Below are 19,249 nucleotides of genomic sequence, written 5' to 3'. Positions count from 1 at the left end.
CTACTAAGGGAGGAAGCAAAGGGATACACTATAAATATAAGTTTTATTGATGTGTGAAAGTACAGCTGGCAGCTCAGAAACACCGTGACAAGCCGCGACCCCTCCAGCCGTGCGGCAACCAACCATCCGACCACCGAGAGTGATGCCCAGAAGCCAGGACCCAAAGGCAGCGGGCACTCACCTGCACACAGCACTGCCCTGCGCCCCCCCTGCAGCCCAGTTATGTCCCCCCCACCCCCCAGGCCTGGCCATACCTCTGTGTCCCCATTGCAAGGCAATAGGACCCACCGCTGGCAAAGCCCTGGCACAGCAGAGCCGCAGCCCCATGAGCAGACTCCTTCATGCTCTGAGCTGCTGTCTGCATGTTATTTTGGTCGATGGGCCCATAGAGTACAGCTCACCCCGACCCACATGCACACCCAGCACTGCACAACCACACACACGCAGCACAGAGGGGCAGGGAGGCGGCAGGAGCCCCCAGCAGGACAGGATGGATGGTGTCCACACACAGAGAGAATGAAACACTGCTTTATTGCCTGTTTGGGGTGGGTGAGGCCCCGCAGGCAGCTCTTTGCCCCCTGTGCTGCCCTGCTGTGCCCTCCAGCAAACCCCAGTGGGTGAGGATGTGTTTGCTCCTCATGTGAATGTGACAAAGGTGACCTGGACATGCGTGGAGGGGAGAGGCCGAGTCCCTGTGTGCCTGGCAGCGTGCTGGGGGCTGCTCATAGCACACAAGGGGGAGGCTGAGCTTTTGGGCCTGAAGCAGTTCAAGATGGGCTGAAGTTCAGCTGGCGTCCTCAGAGAGCTGCAGATACAGCCCAGATCTCATCCTAATGCACTCAAAGTGCATCGCAGGGGAAGGGAGGGGGTGGGAAGGGAGAGGAGGTGGAGGGGGAGAAGCCTGCTCTCCTCCATCACACTCCTCGTGATTATCCAGACGCGTTCCCTGGAGGGATGCCTGCAGCCAGAAGCACCCAGAGCCCCACTCCCCTGCTCCAATAAAGTGCATCCTCACCCCACACATCCTAAACAGGGCAAAAATCAACACGGATCTCCTATGACCTCACAATGCAATCCGAGAGCAGGGCAGAAGTGGGGCACTGAAGTAGCCCAACAGCCCCAGAGACAAGAGATGATGGTAGGGGACAGCCAGCAGCTCTGCCATTGCCTGGTGGCACAGCAGATGTGGGGACTGCAGCCCTCCCATCCCCTGCACAGCACAGCGCAGGGATAGTGAAGGGAGCATGGGGGAGTTTTTATGGGGCACAGCAATGAGTCAGCTGAGATCTCCCCTGGGGAAACCCCAATGCTCAGCACTGGAAGAGCATCAGAGCACGTCCTGCTTCCAGAGCCTTTATGCATGAGCTCCTCATATCCATGCAGGGGAAACCCAGCCCTGCTGCAGCAGCACCTCCATCTCTGCCCTCCATCCAGACCCTGCAGTGCAAAGCAGTCCCAACAAACCAGGAGAAGAGTTCAGGGGATATTGCTGCAGTTTCTCTGCAGTCCAATCCTCTGCCATGTCCATGCTCACCAGCAAGCAGTGGGCTCAGCTGGCATCATGCAGCCCCATGACAGCAGTGCCAGCGTGCTGTCCCCACCAGTTCCACTCCTTCTGAAAGCCAACAAGGTGCTAAAATCCCCCCTGAAGATTGCAGAGCTTTGGAGGAACCACCAAAAGGAGCTTTTCTCCTGGTACCAGTCCCAGCATCAGGGCGGCTCAATGCAAACCAACTGCTGTCAGATCTCACCTGCCTTCCAGCTCCGGCACCACTGGGACCCACTTGTCCATGCTCTTACCCACCAGTCCTGCTGCAATGGGTGGGTGCCCATAGTCTTCATCCCCTCCCAGCTGATGCTGAGGGAGGGTGGGATGGGGATCATCCTGCATGGTTGTGCTGGGGAAAGGGAACAAGGGGCCCAGCAGAGCTCCGGTGATGGCACAGTGTTCCATATGGGGTTTGATGGGACGGTGGCTTCTTTTTGTGTTGATCACTTTTATCCTCTTGGTTCAGATCCCAAAGATTGAACGTGACACTGCCCCACTCCTATAGACACTGCTGCATCCCCAGGTAGCAGAGACCATCTCTGAGGATGGCACTGAGCAGCAGCATAGGAGAGCCCCGAGTCCTCTGCCCCCTGCTCCCATTTCTCTCCATGCAAGTGGGGTTTTAAACATAATTGAAAAGGAGGAAAAAGAAATAAAAAGGAAAAGTCAAGGGAGGATTGAAGCAGGAAGGAAAAGGGGAGGCAGCAATCTGTGGCTGCAGCAGCATCAGGAAACACAGAAGCCTTGTGCAACTTGGTCTATGGTGGCTTTGGGCTCTTCTCTATGCGACGGCTCTGTGTGTGTCCCCACGTGGCTCAGACCCCCAGCACCTGATTCTCCTTCTCCTGCCTGGAGCTCCCCACAGCCCCACTCTGCCTCTATGGGACGGTCCCTGTTGTACCCATAGGCAGTCATGGTGAGCGGAGGGATGCAGCTCCATGGGCTGAGGCAGAACTGGGGGGGACACGCAATGGGGCTGTACAAAACGTTTGCCATGAAGAGTGAGTGGAAAGGTTAAAACAGTTCCGAGATGTCTCAAAACCCTTCTCGACTGAGCCAGGCCTGGCTGGCACCTACCGACATGGTCCATGGCTGCCATGCAGCAGCTCAGGCCTGGGGGCAGCTCTGGGGTCCCGCGGGCCCCTTTATCTCTCCGACTTGACTTTGTACCTGAGCACCAGGTACGCCAGGAGCCGCAGGATGATGAAGAAGATGCCCAGGATGAGGAAGTCCAGGTAGAGCTTGGCCTCCTCCACGTCCAGCTCCTGCAGGATCTTGATGGGTTTTTGGAAAGGGCAGAATTCCTCGAGGCACTCCAGGTCCTCGCGCTCCATGGCGTAGATGGTGAGGATGACGCCTTCAAAACCATACCTATGGCAAAGCACAGTCACTATGCATCCCACGTAGCCCCACTCCCACCCCATGGACAGAGCGTGGGGTCTCACCTGACGTAGGAGACATAGGAGCTCCATTGCAGGTAGGTGGGGATGGTCTTGAAGCTGACAAAGAAGCCCGAGAAGAGCAGGACAGGGATGGCAGTGACGGGTCCCACAAAGGTGGCCACCTATGGAGCAGAGGCAATTGGGTGCCACATCCTATATGTGGTCCATGGCACTCCCCATCTGTGGTTCTTTGGGACACCCATGTCCACACCACAGGCAGAGCCTGACCTGCAGGGAGGTAGAAGCAGCTCCAATGAGAAGCCCAAGGGATTGGGCTACCAGAGCAGTGGCAGTGGCCAGGGCAGAGAAGAGGAGGAATCGCGTGGCCTCGGGAGGTTGGCCTGTCATCCAGTACACGATGCTGCAGTAGGCAATGGGGCAGATCACCTGGAGAGGGGTGAGCAGGGTTACATGGCTGTCCTGGTCCCATAGACCCTCCCCATGGGTGGAGAGTCCAAGGAGCCCATTCAGGGCATCAGGAATCCTCTGTGCCAAGGGGCCATCTCACAAAAGCTCACCTGGAAGGGCACATCTGCCATGGTCTTGGCCAGGTAATAGGCTTTCAGGCTGTACCAGTAGTTCAGATGCTCTCGCAAGAATACAGACATCTCCTGGGGGACTGTGGGGAAGCAAGGAAGGAGTCAGCAATGCCCCAGCACACCCTGCAGCCTCCAGCCCACGGGTGGGAGCTTCACCAGGGACAGAAACCGAGAGCGAGAGGGGAACCTTCACATGGACAAGTCAGCTCAGCCAGGGGGGTTTTGCTCAGGCTTTTTGAGGAAGTGAAAGGGAGATCTGAAGCAGCTGGAAGTGCAGCTGTGCAGTCAGTTTCTCAGCATAATAAGTAAATAAATAAGTTTCAGCACACTGCTTAGAGCCGTTTGGTAAGGAGTGGCAATAAATGAACCAGACAGTAAACAAATGGCAGCTGGGGGATGTACTCCAAGTGATGCAAATGCTTCCATCCTTCTCTTTGTATTCTTACCATCCCTATCCTATTGCCCCACAACTCAGCTGTCTCCACCATACAGCATCTATTGGACCTCTCGCATGGACACAGCCCCCCCTTCACACCCAGGGTGGGAATGGTGGGGCGAGGAGCTCCTTACAGGTGAGGATGGTGGGCATCAGAGCAGCGAACATGAGGAAGAGCATGGAGAAGAAGAGGAAGCCAGTGTTGTTGAAGACTTTGCCGGCGTCGTTGCCGATGTGCAGGTAGAGCAGCCCAATCAGCACCCCAATACAGATGTGGGACATGAAGCGCAGGTGGGTCAGCACCTATAGGTGGGCAGAAGGGATCAGGGAGGCAGGACCACATCCCTTGAGCATCCCAGAGAAGGGTTTCCCCCAGCAAATAGCTCCCATCCCTTTAGGGTTGGCTCACCGTGTCCCTTAGGATGCAGATAAAGGTTCTCTTGAAGAGGATGCAGAACTGGGTGGAGGTATTGGTGGCGAACGTGTGGCTCTCAATGTGGTCCACGTCCTGCAAAGGGATGCTCAAGTCAGAGATGCAGATGAAGGACAGGGATCACCTCCCACATGGTGTCCCCTCTTGGGCTCTCACTGTCACACAGTGTGCTGGGCACGACGAGTCCGCCTTGTCAGGGCTGCTCTTCTTCTCTGCCATGGTGCACATGCCGTTCTGCACAGCGCGGAACAGGACGGGGTTGAGGTCCCCATATTCTCCTGAGGCCACCTCGATAACTGCAGAGCACAAGAGCCAAGAGCAGCACTGAGCCCTCACCATCACACTGCTCAGGTCACCCAGATTCCCCATAGTCAGGGGATGGGAGCCCAATGCAGCCCCCACCCCACAGCGTCACACCACCCACAGCACTGCATCCAATGGGAGGATGTGAGTTTGGACCTCACCACCCTCCAACCCCAACACTGCTGAGCTGAGGAGGGACCACTCACTGAAGTCAGCAGGGTTGTGGTATGTGGGGCAATGGAGCCCAAGGCCCTTCAGGTAAGGGATGAGGTTGGTCACGACGCCTTTAAAGATGCACTGGCCCTGGCTAAGGATGTAGAGCTGCAAGAGAAATCAGCAATGGGGCAGGTGCAGAGCAGCCAGGACATCACTACCTGCTCCAGATCCTGTCATCAGGGCTGTGACCCACAAGAGCCCAGGTCAGCATCCTGCACCCACCCCTCCCACAGCCTCTCAGCATGGTCAGAATGACCTGCCCCAACAGAGAGCCCTGTGCCCCAGCCCAAACCTTGTCAAACATCTCGAAGAGCTTGGCGCTGGGCTGGTGGATGGTGCAGATAATGGTGCGGCCACCCTGAGCCAGGGAGCGCATCAAGGAGACAACCTGGAAGCAGGAGGCACTGTCCAGACCACTGCAGGATGGGAGAGAGAAGAAAGAGATGGCAAAGGGAAAAGGAGAGAGTTGAGAAAGCGAGATGGATGTCCCCAAGACACCTCCACCACCACATAGGCACCTTCTTTCTGCCTGAAGGATGGAGAACAGCATCACTTTGCAGCCCTGTTGTCCTCTAGTCCCTTTGGTGCCCCACGGCCCCTCTCAGATCCAAAGGGCTCTGGTCCCCTCCAGCGAATCCCAGTGCTGGGGAGCTCCAGTCCCTGCAGTCTCACCTGGTGGGCTCATCGAAGAACATGACTGGAGGATTGTTCACCAGCTCCAAAGCGATGGCCAGGCGCTTGCGCTGCCCTCCCGACAGCGAGATGGTGCGGGTGTAGGAGCACTCCAGCAGCCCCAGGGCTGTCAGGATCTCATTGACCTGAGGGATGGAGCCTCATTCACCATGAGCTCCCATGGACCCTCACCCATCCCCCATCACCTCCTCCCACACCCCCATCACCGAGGGTCCATGGTTCCTTCCCTTTTCCACTGTTGGGTATTACCGTGGGGTAATACAAGGGGCCCTGGACTCACTTCCTCTTCACTTACCAGCTCCTTCTTCACCTCCTGCTTCTCACTCAGCTTCAGATTAGCAGAGACCTGCAGGGAGAAGATGAACAGGGAGATGATAACATCATAGAATAGCTTGGGTTGAAAGGGACCATCATGCTCCAACCCCCCCTGCTGCATGCAGGGCCACCAACCTCCATATCTATCTAGGCCAGGATGCCCAGGACCCCATCCAACCTGGCCTTGAACACTGCCCCAGGATACCCTGCAGGTTATCTAACCCTAACCCCCCTCTCACCATCATGGCCTCCAGCACGGTGAGGTGAGGCAGCAGCATGTCGTCCTGCATGATATAACAGGACATCTTGCGAAAGGTGCGCAGGTCCCGCGGCCGCCCATTCACCAGGATCTGACCCTTCATGCCCGTCTCCCTGCAGGACACAGAGGATATAACACAGCCCCCAGGTCCTGCTCACCCAGCCCCTCGTCCAGCCCTACCTGTAGCCAGCCAGGATGTTCATCAGCGTGGACTTGCCGGCACCCGATGGGCCCATGATCCCAATGAGCTCTCGCTGGCAGAACTTCCCTGACAGGCATTTGAGGAGGGTCTTGTAGCCTAGAGGGAGAGAGCAGCATAGTGGGATTGCAATTGGACCCCGGCACCAAGGGACCATCTCTATCAGCACCATCACGTCTGTCACCCTCAATACAACCCCTGCTTCCCCATCAGCTCATCCATTTCCAATGCAGACAAGATCAGAAAGCTCCTGAGACACAGCATGAGGAAGGGCACCAGACTGTGGCAGTGCCCTGCTCCCCAGGCATTGAGGAGCAAGGTGCCATGGGGCAGCAGTGCCCCCGTGCCCGCTGAATGCCTGGCTGCTGCCTTCATTGGCATTCATGCCATGACACCCAACAGCAGCCACTGCTAATCAGACCTGGAATTATCTCTGCTTTAAAGGCAGCTGATTAGCATTTTCTGGCAGCAGGAACGCAATGTGTCAGGAGCACGGAACAGGCACAGCCTCAGGCTGGCAGAAACTGCCCTGAAACACAGCCCTGCATGGGCAGGATACCACAAACCAGGTCTGAGCGTCTCCCTATTGGAAATACATCCCCTTACCCCATAGCACCAGCTGGCATCATGCAAGGACAACACATCTATCCCAATACCCACAAACTGGAGCAAACCTTGGGATCAGGGCAGTGAAACAAGCAGGAGGGGATAGGATAGGATAGGATAGGATAGGATAGGATAGGATAGGATAGGATAGGATAGGATAGGATAGGATAGGATAGGATAGGATAGGATAGGGATAGGATAGGATAGGGATAGGATAGGATAGGGATAGGGATAGGGATAGGGATAGGGATAGGGATAGGGATAGGGATAGGATAAGATAGGGGATCCCTCCAGGGATGGGGTCCAGCACCGCGACCTTCCAATGCCCCAGCAGCACACGTTGGGGTCAGGCACCCCCAATAGAGGGGCTCTGGGGGCTGGGAGGTGTGAGCAGGATGCTGTGTGTGACGGCAGCAGGGCGAGCCCCGCTCTCATCCTCAGCAGTGCATGCTGCTCACGTCGGTGCCACTGCAGCTTGCGCAGCGGTTACTCGCGTTCATTGACTGCCAGTAACCTCCTGCTTCAGCAGCGAGCGGCAGCACAGCCGGATCCTGCACAAAGGCACCTGGAGCTCCACACTGGCTCCTGTTTGTGGTCCAGGGGAGAAGAGCATCCCCCCTGTGCAGCCCCACAGTCCCAGCACCCCCCTGCTCCAGCTGCCCCATCGCAGCGTACACAAACACTTCAGGCATCCCTGGCTCCAACCTCCATCTTTTGCTTCCCAGCATCTAAGAAGGCAGAGCTCACCCTGGGGGCTTTGGGCTGGTCCTGCTGTCCATCAGTGACTCAGTTTCCCCATCTGCAGAGCTTAGCTGGGAGCAGCAAGGACCCCACACCCTTAACCAGCTCACCCCAGGACCCCACTCAGCCCTATCAGCCCCCCCCTTCCACCTCACAAGGCCAACTTGATTGACATCCCATTAACTAACAGAGCTAATTAAAGATGACTACCACCCACCAGCCACCATCTGCCTCCCCTCCCCAAGCTGTTGGCCGCAGTCGCACACAGGGAGCTGCCAAAGAGGAAACCCCCTGCAAGCCCAGCACCCCCCTGCACAGCGGGGCACCCCTTGGAGCCTCCTATTGCCAGCACAGCAACACTGAGAAAACCCTTCCAGCATCAAGCTGACCAACAGCCCTGATTGCCCCATACAGCTTCTAGGATGGGATCCCCTGGGGATCACAGGGCTGGGTGGCCAAAGGGAACCGCGGGGTGAGCAGCTCCAGCATTTCCCACTGCTGTGCTTTGAGCCAAAGTACTGCAGAGCTGAGACTGCATCAGCAAAGAGGGATGGACCCAGGACAGGGGGTCTGGGAGAGATGAGACTTGGGGGAGGGGGGTAAACATGGCAGCCTCAGGGGTCCCCAGCCCTACAGGCAGCTCCTACCTCTCTTCCTCCACCAGGAGCCCTCGCGCACAGAGTAGGACAGGTCAATGAACTCGATGTTGACAGCTGAACGTTTCGGGAGGTGGGAAAACCTCTGGGCCTCTGTGATGTGGTTTTCCACCTTCTTCAAGTGGGTGGTGAGGAGAGGAGCATCCGGGGGGCCGGCGTGGCAAACCGTGTCCTCCAGGGCGATGGAGACGCACGCAGGATCCATGCCTTTCTCTGCCATTGTGCTGCTCTATAGGGAACACACAGGGATGGACCCACTGGATCTTTGGCACCAGGGCTCTGCAGTGATGGGGGGATGCTGAGCCAGGTGAGGTAGAGAACACGCTGCACCCCAGGCCCTCTGCAGCATCACAGATGAGGATGGGGCTCGGGGTCCCTCCTTGTGCTGAGGACAGGAGGCTGAGCCGTGCCCTGCTGAGCTCAGCACCCCCCCCCCCCCCCTCCCCTGCAGGGCCGGGGTCCTAATGCCGTGCTAACCTACATTTAGCTGAGCCGCAGGCTGCAGGCAGCTCCTCGCCGCAGCTGCAATGCACACACACAATCCCCTGGAAGGGGAGGATGGCCTCGCGAGGAGCTGCTCCGAGATCTTCCCAGCCCTCTCCCCGATGCAGACAGATCCCTTTCAGGGCTGGAATAAAGCCAGCCTCAGCTCTGTGTGAGAAAAGGGGCGAGCGAGGGCTGCGTGATCCCATCACCGCCCCTCCCTCCGAACGCTTTGGGTCCCCCCTTCCCACATCCATGGGGCATAAGGCCAGCAGGACGGGGGGCTGCTGGAGGCACAGACCGCCCTCGGGCTCACCTTGACTCCTCGAGCCGCTCCCCACCCCACCCCACCCCGGAGGCGAGGGCATCTCCCGGGCCGCTCCTCCTCCATCCCTTCTCCCTCCATCCTCCGCACCCCAACCCCTCCGACCCCTCCTCTCTCACCTGTACGATCTCGGGCTCCGCTCCCTACAGCCTCCGCCGCTCCGCTCAGTGCCGCAGCCGCTCCCCCCCCACCCCCCTGCGGACAAAGGGGCGATGCCCGCGGCGGGGCCGAGCGCCCGCAGCCCCCGGTGCGCCCCGACGGACCGCGGGGCAGGAGAACGGGCGGCGGCCGGAGCTCAGAGCCGCTCCCCGGGCTGAGCGCTGCCCCCTAAGCGGGATGCGCTCCCCATCCCTCCGTAGGGCTGGGCTGGGCAGGGCCGGGGCGGGCGGTGGGGTGGGAGGCGAGGGGTGGGAAGACCGGATCCGTGCCGTTATCCGCTCCCGTATTGGTGCCCCGGGTCCATCTGTGCCCCCCAACGCCGGCGCTGTCTCCGCTGTCGTTGTGCGTCGGGTCGGTGGGAATTGGCTGCCCGGGCGGCGCTGCCAGGCGGCGAAAAACCCTCTTAAAGGAACCGGCTCTATTTCCTCTCCCCACTCTTTGCGTGGCAGGCACAAGGCCCCGAGCATCTCTCGGTTGCACACTTAGGGGTCGGTAGCCCCCGTTCTTCTGTCCCCGTGGTCCCACAGCAGCACCTCTCACACAGCAGAGAGCCCACACCCACCGCCCCTCACCACAAAGCCCACTCCCAGGGCTCACCGAGCCACACACTGAGCTGCCATTGCATTGCATTGCATTGCAGCCAACAGCCTCCACCGCAGGGCAGAACACTGCTCAGGAAGCTCACAGCAAGCATCAAGGGCCAGGGGGCACAGCTTGTCCTTGGTGGGAGGGTGCCCACCCCTCAGCTTGCCCCCCCAGCACATGTTCCCCTCCATGCTGTCCATGTGCTGTACCTGGCTCCCTCCTGCTGCTCACACCTCTCACCCACCCCTGTACTTAAACATGAAAGACATATGGAAACGAGCTGCACTGACAATGGTATTAATTAAAATACCCATCTGGTGAGCTAAGGAAATCCTTCCCCTCCCACAGTCAGACTGAGGCTGGGATGGAGCTGGGGACAGGGATCCGGCTCTTTAGGATTAGGATTCAGGCAGGAGGAGCTGGGACAGGGTGCGACATCAGAGTCAGCCCAACATCGAGGCCTGCAGTCAGTTCCTCGTGGAGCAGAAGAGGTGCTGGGCTCATCCCAAAGCTATTTCATCACACTGCCTCCTAACCCAGGACATTCACACCTGGGGCTCGGAGAGCCAGTCCTGGCCCTGCCCTCTGTGTGTGGAGCTGTGGGGTTGGAACAGGCAGCAGAACCTTCATGTATAACTGCACCCTCTTCCTCCCCAGGGAATAACTATTCTGGCTCTTCCACTGCTGCTCCAGAGGGATCCAGCGTGTCCATGGGGAGCACGTGGCACCCAGAGACCATCACAACAATGGGACATGAGGGGATGTGGGACAGAATCAAGGGTTCAGGGTTGGGATCCCAAGGAACCCAGGACCAAGGAGGGGTCTTTAGCACTTAGGACAGCCCCTTGCATCTCCTTACCTGTCCTGGCTGCAAGGCATCAGCTACCCCAGAGATGTCCCTGGGGAGGAGGGGGGGGGCTCAGAGCAAATCACACACTGCAGGAAGGAGCAGCCCCCACCCTGCGGGCACCATGCACAGCAACCCCCATGCATGGATGGAACAGCAGGACAGTCCTGCTGACAGCACACAGGGGCAGGAAATAGCTGGCAGAGAGAAATAGCAGCCTGCAGGACAGGCACAGCGCTGCCTCCCTGCTAGAAGAGGATGTGAGCCTCTCCAGGGAGCAGCCAGGAAGAACGGCTGAGACACTGAGGTCTCCAAGTCCTCATTGCAGCTGCCCAGCTCCTGCTGCCCACAGCATTCCCTGCACACCATGTGATGCAGCCAGGCAGGAAGGCAGCAAGTCCCAAACCTCTTCCCCCAGATGACAGCTTCAGGATGGACGGAGATTACGGGAAGGAAGAGCCCAGCACTGGAGATGTGTAGCCAGCAGAGCTCAGTGCAGAAGGCTCAGCTCTATCAGGAGGAAGCTGGAAGGAGAACAGAGATGTTGAGCTGCTCAGCAGCCCTTATCTTGCAGCCACCCCTTCCCCAAGGGCAGCATCAGCCCCTCACCTGAGGTGGGCACCGCTATCAGGACTCCCCGCAGGGCACGTGGCAGTCACACTCACAGACATCGCAGCGCAGGAACCAGCGCACCCAGCCCGAGCGTTTGGTGCTGCAGGAGGAGATCTTGATGCAGCCACGGTGCAGGGAGGCTCCCAGGTGGCTCTGGGTGCTGCAGGATGATGAGCAGCTCCCACTGATGTCCCGCTCGCTGATCTCGATCCGACCTCGCAGGCAGATCCCTGCAAGAGCAGGACTGGAGCACATCCCCACTGTGCCCACCAGCCCCTTTTATCCCGTGGTGGGCTGATAGAACAGCAGTACCATCCCACCCCATGGTACTCACGCAGGCAGGTGGGTTTGGGCGTCCAGCGGCCGTCGGACTGGCAGGCACTGGCTGGGTCCCCAAGCAGCATGAAGCCGGGCCGGCAGCTGTAGCGCACTACGGAGCCCACCCACCAGTCATTGCCATACACCACTGAGTTGAAATCCGCCTCGGGCCGCCCGCAGTTCACTGGGGATGGGGAGGATCCCATGGGCAGGGAGCTCAGTGTGATGGGAAGGTGAAGAGGTTCCACACCCTCAGAACCCCCCACCTCCCCGCAGTGGCCGTACCTCGGCAGAAGGACTTGTAGCCCAGCCAGCAGCAGCTGCCATTCCCACACTGGCTCCTCTTCAGCTCCTTATGCTTCCCCTTGCAGCCCCCCACGCAGATGGGTGCAGTGCCGGACCAGTAGGTATCCAGGTCTCCTGGTGCCATGGGAGCAAGGCAGAGCAGGGTTTGGGGCTGAGGATCTCAGCCCTGAGCCCTGCTGTAGGTGGCACAGCCTCAAGCCCTGCTGCAGCAAGGAGCACATCCACTCGCAGCCCCCAGATCCGGCACCTCCAGCACCAAGCTCCAGCACATGGGCTTATTCTTTGCTGTGTCAGCAGCCTTAGGGCACCCCGTAAGCAACCCTTCTCCCAAACACCCTGTTACCTTCTGGGTGCTCACAGGAGACCAGCGTGGCCAACACAATGAGGAAGAGAAGACCCAGCCCCATAGCGCAAGCACTGCTCTCCTCCCCTCACCCCCGAACACTGCCAAGGAGAAAGTGAACTTGGTTTCCATACACACAGGCCGGCATGCTGTAGGGCCCAGGGGAGGGAGGAGACTCCTGTTGATGCCAATCCTCTCCCCATCAGATAATCCCTGGCAGATTACCCTCTCTGGACCCAGTGTTTAAAGGGACAACTCTCCTCGGGCACCACCCCACTCGTAACACCAAACAATTGGGTAGCATAAGAATGCTGCAGCTTGAAAGCAGCGGCGCAGCCACAGCTTTGGCAGCAGAGCTCATGTGTTGGAAGGGGAGCCAAGATGGAAGTGCTGCGAATGCAAACTTGGCACGAGTTCCTTCTCTCGAAGGTATCTGCAGCCCCAGCTCAGCCAAGCAACAGTGAGCAGGCGCCGAGCAGGGAAGGCTGGGCAAGGCCAGGGCACAAGCACAAGAGTCACGGCTTCATATGCATTGCACTGGTCAAAGGAAGGAATCTTGCTCTCATACCTGCATGTAGCCCCACAAGACCTTCTTACTCTGGGGCAGGGGGCTCTGCTTCTCATCTCAACCAGGGCACAGGCCCAAGGGGCTGCTCTCATCACTCCTGGCCAAGGGCATCAACACGGATCACACCCACAGTGCTTGTAATTAGAAAGTGAGCAGATGGCCAAGGGTTTAACATCAAGTGATTTTCTCCATTAACCTGGAATTCCAGCAGCTTTTGCTGAACTGCTTGAGGAAGTGAAGGGAAAAGTCAGCATCTGGCTCAGATCAGCCAGGTTGCCTCCCTGCCTCCCTTAGGGCACATCACCTCCACATGCAGTGCCATGAGGATCCAAGGGTCACTCCAGCTTCACACTGTCCATATCAGGTACAAAAGAGGAAGCTGGCTCAGCTCACAAGATCAGGCTACTCTTCAGATATAGAACAAACACACAAACACCACTGCAGGCAGCTGATGCTGATGACCAGAAGGAGGCAGCAAAAAATCAAATCCATGACAGGACAGCAAAGAGCAAGGACTTAAACTAAACCTGGCCTTCCAGTGCCACCACTGGGGATGTGGAACTGCACATCCCAGGCAGGGAGCAGCTGCACCAAGCAGCAGCACACAGGATGTGCCCGTAGATCCCAGCAGCTCTGCAGGCCCTACAAACCTTGGCTTCACAACACCCTTCAGCTGACAGAATGTGGCTGAAACAGACACCAAATGCTGGCTGGCCTGGCAGTCTGACCTTTATTTGGCTCTAAAGTACACTCTGCACAACCAGGAGCCCAAACCCCCCAATGTGGGGAGCAAACTCAAGGAAGAACAAAAGCAGGAAGGCCCCAAGCACCCCCATACTGCAGGGCAGTAGTAGCCTGCAAGGGCCAGTGCCTTCTTGCAGTCCTCTCCTCCCATAGAGATCAATGCAATGAAATGGGAATGGCAGTGCAGACACCTCTGGACCCTTTCAGACAGGCTGGACCCTTTCCCCCTACACATTTCCCAACCTCTCCCTGCACCACGTCCCACAGAAGCCCAAGGTTTGCAGGTGAGCACCTCACACAATATGGATACCCAGCTCTTCAGCTGTCTTCTGCAGACGGTCCATGATATTCTCCTCCAGTTCCATACCCAGCCCACTGGCTGCTGCCGCCCGCTCCTCTGAGGGCGTGTTGGCCATGATATAATACACAGTCTCACTCTCCCCATGCTCATTGGTCCTGTTCACCACACGGATGATGGGGTTGGCTGGGGTGCTGGGCTCCTGCTCTGAGGGCTGCACTGCTCCTGAGAGGGCACTGGGCTGTGCTTGTTCAGAGCTGTTGGCAGAGCAGGCTGCAGGATGCAGTAGGGCCATGTGTGGCTCGGATACGTTGCTTTCCATAGAGGGAGCCTCTGTTGGAGCCTCCAGAATGATGCCCTGCAGGTTGGCCTCACCTTCAGACAGCACCACACCATCAGTGGAGCCATCCAGCGCCTCCTCCTGTTTCTCTCCATCCTTCAGTAGCTGCTCCGTCAGCTCCACGCTCTCATAACGCACCAGCTGCAGCCTCATGTAGCCATCCTCGTGTTCCTTGTACCTGAACAAAGGCCCAAGGAGAAGGACAACAACCTGAAGCAGCAGCCAAGGAAGGGGCGCGGCATTCTGGGCTCCCAGCACAACAAACCCAACACCAGACATGTAAAATAAAAACAAACCCATAGCCCCAAAAAGCACATCTGCTCAGCAGCTTCTGAGAATTCAGCCAAGCCTTTATCATCTTTCAACTCCATCTCCTTTCCCCATTCTGTTTCATCAGGAGCAATTGAAATTCAGCCTCTCCCCATCCCCGATTTTTTGGGAATTTCCTAGAGATAATGCAGAAAAACAACTGTCAGGAGACTGATCTGCAGCAGCTCTTTCTAAGTGGTACAACCTGGACCTGGCCCCTGCCAAACACTGAGGTGTATCATAAGATGAAGCTATGAAGGCACCACTGACCCACTGCTGGAACTGTCACGCAGCACTTCTCCATTGCTGTGTCAGATCCCAACAAATAGTTGTTTTCAAATGCTTCCCAGCCACTGGGAGATGAGCCTTGAGCACGTTACAGGCAAACACCAGGGCCCAAGCACTGTCATGTTTCTGCTGGCTCTGGCAAGAAGCAGGATGTGGTTCCAGATGCTGCACTAGAGGGTGTAAGGAGCTAAGGATGAGCAGTACCTGAAGCGAGGATGCCCCGAGGGCCATTTGAACTGGTGTTTCTTCCTGAGGTGGACAGTGAGGTTGTTCCCACGTGTGAAGCTCTTGTCACAGACGTGGCACTTGTAGCGGGGCTCTGAGTCACCCTGAAAGGCAGAGAGAGGGATATGAACACCTTACAAGGCTGATCAGGAGGGCTGGTATCTATACATGTAACAGAGGAAAGAACTGGGTTCTCAGAGATCAACACAAGCTGTCATTGCACAAGCTCATGCTCCTACAGCCCTGGTCAGCCTGGGGCTCTCTGCTTCTGCAGACCACACTGCATTTAGAGCTTGTCAGCCTTGTCAGAAGAGATTACACAGCAGTCACCCTCTGCTCCTTCCCTACCTCGTGGACTTTTCGATAGTGCAGTTTAATGGAGCAGAGGGAACGTGCAGAGAAGCTGCAAGCCTCAAACTCGCAGCGATAGGCTGGTTCTTTGCTGTGCGTATCCAGATGTTTCCTCAAGTCAATGAGATTCTTGCACCTGTGACAAAAGAAAGGAACAAAGCTGAATACTGTGCACCACACACATGCTTCTCTACCAACAGGAAGGGAAGACACCTCACCTGTAGTCACAGTAGTCACATTTAAATGGCCGTTCTTCACTGTGCCTAAAACGGATGTGATTGCGGAGGGAGGAGGGCAGTGGGCAGGTCATGTCACACAAAGGACACTTATAATGGTTCACTGTGGGAAAGAATTGGGGGCAAACCACCTCAGAGAGGGGGGAACACAGACTTCAGAGCCTCAGCTGGGCCAGGGGGCTGTTACTCACCGTGGTTCCTCATGTGGTCACGGAGCAGCCTCTCTGTGGCGAACCTCTTGGAGCAGTGAGAACACTGAAACCTCTGCTCTGCACAAGGATGAGAGGGGAGGGAGAAGTAAGAAAGGGACCAAAGCAGAGAGTAGAATGCAAAGAGCAACATAATGAGTGGAAAAAAAGATGCAGTTACAGTGGAGCTAGGAACCCTTCCCTCCAAGGCCCATTCTGCCTTCAGTTTATGCACCCTCTTTTTGCTGCCAATGTAGAATCTATGGAGCTACAACCACGCACATCCCCTGCCCACAGGAGCTTACGGTCCAGTGCAGTCTGACGGCGGATGTGGTCAAAGAACTTGGTGTTGTTGGCGAACATCCCACCACAGGTAGGACAGGCCACCACCTTCTCCTGTGTGTGGCTGCGTAGGTGCTCCCGCAGCTTGCAGCGCCCTTTGAAGGTGCAGTCACAGTCTGAAGAGGAACAACAGAATGACATTAAGATCATCAGCTTGAGGGCTCGACAGGCCAAGTATCTATGGCCTCACTATGTGGCAGGCTGCTCACACAGAGCCACACAATATTCATTGGAGATATCATGCATGTACCCAATACCTTTCCAGCCACAGAGCACCACGTGGTTCTCCTTCCCAGCTGCCTTGTACTCAGAACAGAAGCTGTGATCCTCCACGTGCCGATAGAACCACTCGGGATTATCAAACGATCTCTATTGGAGAGGAAGGACAGAGCAATGAGATCAGCACATGCCATGACACAGGGCAAAAGCAGCTCCCCACCCCTCAGCTCCCATGTTAGAGACCACTCAGGGAAGCAGAACGAGGTCTCAGCCCTCACCTCGCAGTACTCCCATAGACACTGAAAGTTCTCCTGGATCTCAGGGATGATGTTGCGGCTCTGGAAGTCCAGCTGGCAGTGACTCAGCTCCGCCTGGCCCTGCAGGGCCCTCAGCCCCCACTGCTTCAGCTTGGTGTGATAGCAATGGAAATAGACGTGGCGGATGAGGTCGGCGGGGCTCTCAGGGGAACAGAAACCACATTCCTGCCACAGACACGTGTATTCCTCTGGAATACAAGCAGGAAACACACAGACCATAAGGATCTGAGGGCAATACAAGAAGGAGACACACAGACCATAAGGATCTGAGGCTGTACATAAACCTATAAGGGTCTCTATGGGAGCTGCAGTTCAATCCCCAATAGCTCAATGCTGTTCAATCCTTACCGAGCGGATCCAGCTCGTCCCGCTGCTCGCCGGGCAGGTGCCGATGGAGGTGCTGTGTGACATGGCTGCAGAACTCCTCCATGGCTGATGCCACGTAGCTGCACGCCTCCCACTCGCACTGCAGCACCAAGGCCTCCTTCCCGCCGGCCTTCACGGGCGCCATGGCCGGAACCGACTAGGCCTCACCTCACCCTGCCCGAACCGGAAGCGCCTCACAGGGGGACACCGGAAAACAAAGGACCGCCGCAAGCTCAGCCAATAGAAGCCGTCTCTACTGAACCGCTGACCAATCAGCGCATAGGAAGGCACAAAGCGTCCGCCGGCAAAGAGGAAGAGCACAAAGGTTCCGGGGACATTTCTGCCCGGGGGAGCCATAGTGGGTGCTGCCCTTTGGGACCGACCTACACTGAGAATTAGAAACCTTCTGTCGTTGCAGCAAGGCTCCATACATGGAGGACTGTTCAAGACCAGGTTGGACAGAGCCCTGGGCAACCTGATCTAGTAAAGGTGTATGTTTGGTGGCCCTGCCAGGCAGGGGGGTTGGAACTACATGATCCCTTGAGGTCCCTTCCAATCCAGGTCATTCTGTGTGATTCTGTGTGTGTGTGATCAGCAGCCTGGTTCCTGCTATAACACAATGCAACGCAGTCTCTGTAAGGAGAAGACAGGCTGAAGTGGCGGTTGGAAACAAACAACCCCCCATTGAAGCGTTGCATCTGCTGCCCCGAGCTTCTGAGGTTCAGAATAGAGATAGGATTCCCAGGAAAGTTTGCTTTGGCACAGGGAGATACCACACTAAAACGAGATGGGGCCATAAAACATGCCCTATCGACACGCAATTGCTTCCATCATTCCTGCTGTATACACAGAACACGTCACCTCCCAACTCACTGAATTACATGGAACAGCTGGATCTGATGCTTTGTCAAATGAACTTCAAGCTGTGTTTTTGTTTTATCTCTGTTCAATGCTTTGCTTTAGGATCTGCTGTTGTTTTCCATGCTACTGTTTCTTAAGTGGGGCAGAAAACACCTGGACCGGCCAAGATAATGCAAAGCTATTAGCTGGGATAGAGCAGGGATTTGATTTCTTTATCCTATCCAAAGCAAAGTACATAAATATCTGGCACAAGAGACAAAAAACAGCCTGCCAGGAGCCAGGTGGCAAATTGAGCCTGCTGCTGATCACAGAGACAGCTCCTTGCTGATGGGACCCCACATCTGCCTGCACCTCACCAAACTGCCTGGTGCTCACAGCCCTTCTGGCACCTCTCAACCAGATCCAAGGCACTGGATAGCACGGTGACCAGGGATATTCTCTCCCTCCCATGTGCAAGGGGTGATATTCATTTCTGGCTGTGTCCTGTGTCCAGATGCTGACTGGTCAGTACACAGACCACACTCACTTCTATTCTGACTATTATGATCCTAAGCTTCTTGGGTGCCTTGTGCCCAGACTCGATTGAAATCTCCCTCTGCTCAGTATCCAAACACCAAACATTTGAGGTAACCAGAAGCCAGCACTGAGATCCTGCATTACTTTCACCCTCTGCTCATCCCTTCCCAGCTCTCCACGTACCTGTGCACCTGGGGATACAATGCCATATGAATTCAAGTGGTAAATGGAGCCAAAATCAGCCAGGCAAAATGGTAAACCCCACTTTGAGACATCAAACGTGGCAGTTGTGGAATGGCTGTTTGTGTTCTCCCAGGAGAACGCAGCTGGGTGTTATCCAAGGGATTAGCTTCAAAGTTCAGTTTTTCTCTGGAAGATCTCAACAAAAGCCCATCTGCACACCCCTCCCTGGTCCTGCAGGTGCAAGCTGCATAGCACAGCCTATCAGCCCGGATAAAGGAGACAAAAAAAGAAGCCCATAAAGGACTCAGTGCCATCTTTCATCTCCACAAAGCCCGCACCAGCCTGTTGCATATAACAGCAGTTCCTCCAGCTGCAAGAAACATGTACCTGCACATTGAGCATGTTGTATAGCACTGACCCAACCCCAAAGGGCAGAGGGCCTCAGTTTCCTGCCCAGAGCATCCCACAGACTTCAGGTGAGGCTGCTGTGAGCTCTGATGCTGTTAGATGGGAGTTATGTAGCATGGGGATTT

The 19,249-nt window shown here is 56.6% G+C and overlaps 3 protein-coding genes across 11 annotated transcripts; all 3 read right to left on the bottom strand.

Moving 5' to 3' along the window:
• Positions 1-24: 24 nt before the first annotated feature.
• Positions 25-9,714, bottom strand: ABCG4 (ATP binding cassette subfamily G member 4). Of its 5 annotated transcripts, none has more exons than XM_015884017.3 (16): positions 9,315-9,714; positions 8,869-9,038; positions 8,379-8,616; positions 6,366-6,483; positions 6,166-6,298; positions 5,907-5,957; positions 5,591-5,736; positions 5,211-5,334; positions 4,909-5,023; positions 4,556-4,695; positions 4,376-4,474; positions 4,101-4,269; positions 3,510-3,610; positions 3,220-3,378; positions 2,995-3,113; positions 25-2,920 (listed from the first exon to the last, which is right to left on the bottom strand). In XM_015884017.3, exons 3-16 carry the CDS (start codon positions 8,605-8,607, stop codon positions 2,695-2,697), a joined length of 1,929 nt encoding a protein of 642 aa, XP_015739503.1. In that variant the 5' UTR covers positions 8,608-8,616; positions 8,869-9,038; positions 9,315-9,714; the 3' UTR covers positions 25-2,694. The 5 variants fall into 5 exon arrangements, with proteins under 5 accessions (XP_015739503.1, XP_015739504.1, XP_085382170.1 ...); XM_015884018.3 differs by having other exon boundaries at positions 8,865-9,038; positions 9,315-9,705; XM_085526044.1 differs by having other exon boundaries at positions 8,865-9,015; positions 9,315-9,664.
• Positions 9,715-10,220: 506 nt separating this feature from the next.
• On the bottom strand, positions 10,221-12,562 carry LOC107324212 (complement receptor type 2-like). Of its 3 annotated transcripts, XM_085526049.1 has the most exons (5): positions 12,366-12,562; positions 12,002-12,136; positions 11,733-11,900; positions 11,396-11,628; positions 10,221-11,310 (listed from the first exon to the last, which is right to left on the bottom strand). In XM_085526049.1, exons 1-4 carry the CDS (start codon positions 12,427-12,429, stop codon positions 11,414-11,416), a joined length of 582 nt encoding a protein of 193 aa, XP_085382175.1. In that variant the 5' UTR covers positions 12,430-12,562; the 3' UTR covers positions 10,221-11,310; positions 11,396-11,413. The 3 variants fall into 3 exon arrangements, with proteins under 3 accessions (XP_085382175.1, XP_085382174.1, XP_032305034.1); XM_085526048.1 differs by having other exon boundaries at positions 11,396-11,900; XM_032449143.2 differs by lacking the exon at positions 12,366-12,562 and having other exon boundaries at positions 11,396-11,900; positions 12,002-12,272.
• Positions 12,563-13,644: 1,082 nt separating this feature from the next.
• On the bottom strand, positions 13,645-17,342 carry HINFP (histone H4 transcription factor). Of its 3 annotated transcripts, none has more exons than XM_085526045.1 (9): positions 17,139-17,342; positions 16,752-17,015; positions 16,512-16,623; positions 16,218-16,370; positions 15,916-15,993; positions 15,707-15,827; positions 15,486-15,624; positions 15,117-15,241; positions 13,645-14,493 (listed from the first exon to the last, which is right to left on the bottom strand). In XM_085526045.1, the coding sequence occupies exons 1-9, from the start codon at positions 17,199-17,201 to the stop codon at positions 13,971-13,973; spliced, it is 1,578 nt and encodes a 525-aa protein (XP_085382171.1). In that variant the 5' UTR covers positions 17,202-17,342; the 3' UTR covers positions 13,645-13,970. The 3 variants fall into 3 exon arrangements, with proteins under 3 accessions (XP_085382171.1, XP_015739507.1, XP_085382172.1); XM_015884021.3 differs by having other exon boundaries at positions 16,752-16,978; XM_085526046.1 differs by lacking the exon at positions 16,752-17,015.
• Between the last annotated feature and the right edge of the window lie 1,907 nt (positions 17,343-19,249).

Source organism: Coturnix japonica, chromosome 34 (assembly GCF_054131305.1).
Source record: "Coturnix japonica strain WE chromosome 34, WE-NBRP24, whole genome shotgun sequence".
NCBI classification, from domain to species: domain Eukaryota; kingdom Metazoa; phylum Chordata; class Aves; order Galliformes; family Phasianidae; genus Coturnix; species Coturnix japonica.
The sequence above is the reverse complement of the archived record's forward strand: the minus strand, read 5'-3'. Positions and strand labels throughout refer to the sequence as shown.